Below are 6,026 nucleotides of genomic sequence, written 5' to 3' on the forward strand. Positions count from 1 at the left end.
ATTTAGGGCATAACTGCATTTACTGCGTCTGGGGGTGGGGCCAGTGCGTTAACTGCGTTAAAATATTTTAATCGCGTTATTTTTTCATAACTAATTAATTAACACGTTAAACTGACAGCTCTAAAATAAATACTTAAATAACATTAAGTATTTAAAAATATATATATTTATAATTTGCATGTTTAATGTAAATAAATAAATACATAAATAAATTGTTTTAAACTGCTCACACACTATACAATTTGGTAACAGGTTGCAAAATGGCAAACCTCAAATAAAATTTACTTCTGAGGTGGACAAACAACATTTTCTGATGTTTCAGTGTATCCTTTCCTTGCAAAACTCCTCCTACAATTATTGTTACTACAGGCTATACTTATACATCTTGACTAGTGACAAAAAATGCGGTTGGTAAATGTATATAATTGGTATATCCAGCAACAATCTAACAAACAAACAAACAAACTCTAAGATGCTGACAGCATTCAAGGAAATTTCTAAGAAAAATGCCAAGCAGAAAAACTTTAATGAATAACATTATTGTTTATGAGGTGGTTATCATGATAAATGACTCTTGAGTGTCTGTGCTTTGACTTATTGTAAATATAAATCTGCGTCTAGTGTATTCTGGGTTTTGAGCAGTAAAGCATTATGGGACATCAATAAAAGTGAGTTTAAACTGACAGACTCAGATAGATCGTGTCAGAAAACACTTCTAAGGCCATTTTTTGTCTATTCAATGCTTTCATCATGTTCAGTGTGATGCCTTTGAATGATTTTCATTACTGATATATGCTATATACTATAATATCAATAATTTAATTACATTTTAGTCTATCAAGATCTCTAATTCTATTACAATTATTTAATCTTCACAAAACATTTAAATAATTTTAAAACATTACCAAATTATAAAACAAATATAAATTCAATGGAAAACAAAGTACAGAAAAGTAAAGAAAAAGTTTTCAGAAAAAAAAAACTAAAGATGGAAATAAAGATGGAGGAAGACAGGACAGTCACTCACTTTGCAGGCTGGGCAGGTTTGCGTCCTCCGGTTTGGTCTTCAGCAGATGAGGCAGACGTGTGTACCTGTAGCCAAAGCCACAACCCTGTCGACAGGAGGAATACAATATAAAACCACATACAGACTGCAAAGCTGTGTGAGTGACAACCACATTCAAATTTAAATGGGTCATATGATGCTATTTTAAAGATCATTATTTGGTTTAACAGAATATGTTGACATGCTTTAATGTTCAAAAAACACATTCTTTTTCAAATACTGTACATTATTGTAGGTCCTCTATGCCCCGCCTCTCTCAAACGCTTCGTTTTCTACAAAGCCCCCTCCTTTGACAAGCGCAGTCTGCTCTGATTGGCCAGCTGACCCAGTGCATTGTGATTGGCCGAACACCACAAGCACGCGTCGGAAATGTAACGCCCCTTACCATAATCGCGAGCTTCAAGCTTTCAAAGTAAATATCAAGACAGTTAATAATGTCGTTAGTTTTACCATCAGTTCAAGCCCGAAAGGGCAACAGAGTCGCGTGACAGACACAGTGATGATGCAGTACACAAGCCGCGGTTAAGACAGCTGACGTGCTATGATTTCTGACAGGCAGTTCACTCTCCTGTGATGTGACCCTGTTCCCCTCACACACACACACACACAACGCGTTACTCTGTGCTGAGCTAAACTCCGCATTTGAACAGTCAATAGCAAATTTCTTAAACTAGTAACAAAACATACTTACAGTCGCTGATTCAGAAGCGCCAGATTGTCATAGCAAAGTCAGAATTGACCCTTTTTTTTTTCGAAATAGCCTTTGTGCACAGCCAGCCTTGTACTCGTGTCGTCCATAAAATGCGTTGCACAAATTCGAACATCTGGGTTGTGCTGTTCTGTTGTAAATAAATCTTAACCAATGATTCCTAATTGCATCTACTTCCGGAAGGCCAAATAAAGTGCTTTTGCTTTCGCACTGAAACACAGCGTCTCCCTGACATGCTGCATCAACACTACTGCTGTTCCTGAAACCACGCCTTCTTTCTTTGCGTGAACATTTGGGCCGCATTATGCAAATATTTCCACATAGTGACGTAGACATGTGGGGGCATGTTAGAACGAGCCATTTTAGGTAGGCGTGGTTGACTCTTAACTTTTATAAAGAATATCTCTTTGGATTTGAGACTTTAGTCTTTGCAACTTCAGGGATCTTATCTTATGCCCCGCCTCTCTCAAATGCTTCGTTTTCTACAAAGTCCCTCCTTCCGACAAGCGCAGTCTGCTCTGATTGGCCAGCTGACCCAGTGCATTGTGATTGGCCGAACACCACAAGCACGCGTTGGAAATGTAAAGTCCCTTACCATAATCGCGAGCTTCAGCTTTCAAAGTAAATATCAAGACAGTTAATAATGTCGTTAGTTTTACCATCAGTTCAAGCCCGAAAGGGCAACAGAGTCGCGTGACAGACACAGTGATGATGCAGTACACAAGCCGCGGTTAAGACAGCTGACGTGCTATGATTTCTGACAGGCAGTTCACTCTCCTGTGATGTGACCCTTTTCCCCTCACACACACACACACACGACGCGTTACTCTGCGCTGTGCAAAACTCCGCATTTGAACAGTCAATAGCAAATACTTAAACTGATAACAAAACATACTTACAGTCGCTGATTCAGAAGCGCCAGATTGTCATAGCAAAGTCGGAATTGAACCTTTTTGTTTTTTTTTAGAAATAGCCTTTTTGCACATCCAGCCTTGTACTCTTCTAGGTTCAAAAAACTGTCGTCCATAAAATGCGTTGCACAAATTCGAACATCTGGGTTGTGCTGTTCTGTTGTAAATAAATTTTAACCAATGATTCCTAATTGCATCTACTTTCGGAAGGCCAAATAAAGTGCTTCTGCTTTCGCACTGAAATACACAGCGTCTCCCTGACATGGCTGCATCAACACTACTGCTGTTTCTGAAACCACGCCTTCTTTCTTTGCGTGCATATTTGGGCGGCATTATGCTAATATTTCCACATAGTGACGTAGATATGTTAGAACAGGCGTTTTAGGTAGGCGTGGCTGACTCTTAATTTTTATAAAGAATATCTCTTTGGATTTGAGACTTTAGTCTTTGCAACTTTACAGATCTTATTTATGCACCAAGAGCTTGTAACACTCCAAAGAGAAAGGAAAACTTGAAATCGCATCATATGACCCCTTTAAGCATTTTTAACCATAACAACATGAACTAGTTGTTCAGTTTGGTCAGAAATAAATTAGTAGTAGAAGGCAATTGTCACTAACCCAAGACCACATTAACCCAAGGTTAAAAATGAGGGGTTAACAATAAAAAGTGTGAACAGAGAAGAAAAGTGGTAAACATATTTAGCTGTATTTTGTGTGTAAGGCCTAAAAGTAAGGAAACAAATCACTCTTTTGTGACCAGTGATGTGTGAAATATTAAAGTTAGTCAGCTCTGTGTGAGGAGACACTTAATTTACAAACTGGATTTTTTTTTTATCATAAATTAAAACAACAACAGAACAACACTCCAAGAAACTCGATCAAAAAATGATCAAGAACAGACACATAATCATACTATTACGGATGAATAAACCCAATAATATTTTCTCTAAGAGAAAACAAGTCACCCCTTTTTGGCACTGAGAGCGGAATAAATGTTAAACAACTAAATGGGAGTAGCTGGTTTGTCAGGCCCATTTCATAAATGTTAAATGGAAACAGTGGAGATATGCTGCATAATGGCCCTGATATAATGCACCTATTCTGAGCTGGAATCTAATGGCATAATAGGGGGAGAGGAAAGGCAAGGAGAAGATAAAAAGAAAGGAGTGGAAAGGGTGGAGAGGGAATTGTGTAAGACAGTAAAAGAAATGCAGCGTACCCTCCAAAGACGAACCAGGATCCAGTTCGTTTGAGCCCAAGGTCTCTGTTCATATGGAGCCAGTAAGTTCCTCATCATAGCCATCCGCCTGGGAGATATTACATCATAAATAATTACACAAACACACAAAAAAAAAAAAAGGTAAATGTGTCATATATCTTTGGAAAGCTGAGATTCTTGTGATTCGAATGATACAAACCATAAAAACTGAAACAATGAACTAAGACAAATAAAATATCGAACCAAAGAAATAAGACATTATACATGAAAATTAGGTTGTCTGATGCAAATTGCAGACAAAAACAAATAAAAATGAAATTCATTCTAATTGGCTGGTTTTATGGAATTTTCAGGAACCAGGGTGCACAGGTTTTTCATAATTGGGCATGATGTAAGTTACCAGATTGCTATAATGAGTATTTCAAAACAAAACAAACCAAAACAAACAAACAAAAACACTAAACAAAACCATAAAAAAACTAAACAAAAAAGCTAAACTAAACCAAACCAAAACAAATGTAAACCAACAAATACAAAACAAAACAAAAAGGCAAAACTAAACCATGAAAGACAAAAAAACTAAGCAAAATTAAACCACCAACAACAAAGCAAAAACAAAACGATGAAAAACAAAATAAAAAAACAAAACTAAATCAACAACAAAGCAAAAACAACTTTAAAACGTAAAATACAAAACAAAGCAAAAAAAAAAGCAAAACTAAACCATCAAAAACATGACAAAACAAAAGTCATCAAAAATAAAACTAAACTAAATCAGCAGAAAAAAAAACAACAACAACACAACAAATCCATCAAAAACAAAATAAATCTAAACCATCAAAAACATAAAACAACTGTACCCTCACAATGTATTAGCAAAGCATTCACATCAGCATTTGCAAATGTGCATAGAGTATGTTTCTGGTCTAAGGTGAGATGAAAATAAGAAACGCAGTAGCAAAAAAAACATTAATTAATCACTGCATTTTGATGCAAACGCAGGCTTAAGCACTTACTGTTCTTCTGGGATCCTCTCGACGGCACGCAGGGATTGTGGGTAACACACGTAACTGGCTAAAGCCTGCATCAGTGAATCTTTGATATCTGTGGATGAAAATAAAGTAGACAGAAGACATTGTTCAATGCTTTTATGATTCAATTAATTCTTGATAAATGAAATCCCCACTCTGCATGTCCTGGTTTACTCTGAAATATGTTACGTAAATAAAGTGGGCTGCAAACGGTCATTCACATCATCTTTAAAAAAGGGCTTCTTTCTTGCATTTGCATGCATGATTGTTATATCTATTAGCGTTCAATGATTCGTAGAAGCTTCAATGATTTTCTAACACCTCAGCCTCCTTTTGTTAAGAAAAAAGTGCTTGATCAAAACAAAAATTATAATTTAACCACTAGAATTGCCAACAAAAGAAAAGCTATTCAGATATAAAAAGCTAGTTGAAATATAAAACTAATCCATATTAAAAACAAACCGTGCAACAACTGTTGTTAAAAATGACGTATTCGGTAAAAGAGCCCACAGAAAACAAGATAAATATGCAAAAAAATCTAAATACATCAGCATAACGGAGTGCGAACATAATGAAAAGCCTGCTTATGAAATGAAATTTAAACAAATGGGTCGTGTCTAATAAAATCTGTTCATTTGCATAGCACATCACTCATGATTCAGGAGTCGAGGGTATTTCATAGCCCTAACCTTAAACAGGATTAAGAAAATACTACGGCTACAACTCATCACACAAATGACTTCATGTTGCCTGAGAGCTGAGAGAGGAAGCTTTTAATTATACCTTTAAGTGAGAAATGAAGCGAAGTGATGAAAGGTACAAGCCAACGGCTATATTAGGTTAAAGAATTCCCATTAAAACAGCCAACAGATTGATTATTCTACGTATTTTTGGGCCGCTTGCTTTTTTCTGAGTCTTTTCCTGCAGTTAATGGGAACAGAATATTAACAGAGGCAGGTAGGATGGATGGATGGATTGCAGGGGATGAATAGTAGGGGACGGAAGGATGGAAAAATAGATGGATGGATGGATGGATGGATGGACGGACTGTCGGATGAAGGAAGGAAGGAAGGAAGGAAGGAAGGATG

The 6,026-nt window shown here is 36.6% G+C and overlaps 1 protein-coding gene across 1 annotated transcript in view; it reads right to left on the reverse strand.

Moving 5' to 3' along the window:
- The window catches only part of LOC107719710 (E3 ubiquitin-protein ligase RNF123-like), a 146,096-nt gene that overhangs the window by 105,760 nt on the left and 34,310 nt on the right, over positions 1-6,026 (reverse strand). The window contains exons 29-31 of the mRNA XM_016527196.1: positions 4,924-5,011; positions 3,908-3,995; positions 1,028-1,112 (exon numbers count right to left, since the gene is read on the reverse strand). Of these exons, the coding sequence (XP_016382682.1) occupies positions 1,028-1,112; positions 3,908-3,995; positions 4,924-5,011 (261 nt within the window). The remainder of the gene's footprint in view (positions 1-1,027; positions 1,113-3,907; positions 3,996-4,923; positions 5,012-6,026) is intronic.

This window comes from Sinocyclocheilus rhinocerous, unplaced genomic scaffold (genome assembly GCF_001515625.1).
Source record: "Sinocyclocheilus rhinocerous isolate Xijiao unplaced genomic scaffold, SAMN03320098_v1.1 scaffold331, whole genome shotgun sequence".
Classification (NCBI taxonomy): Eukaryota; Metazoa; Chordata; class Actinopteri; order Cypriniformes; family Cyprinidae; genus Sinocyclocheilus; species Sinocyclocheilus rhinocerous.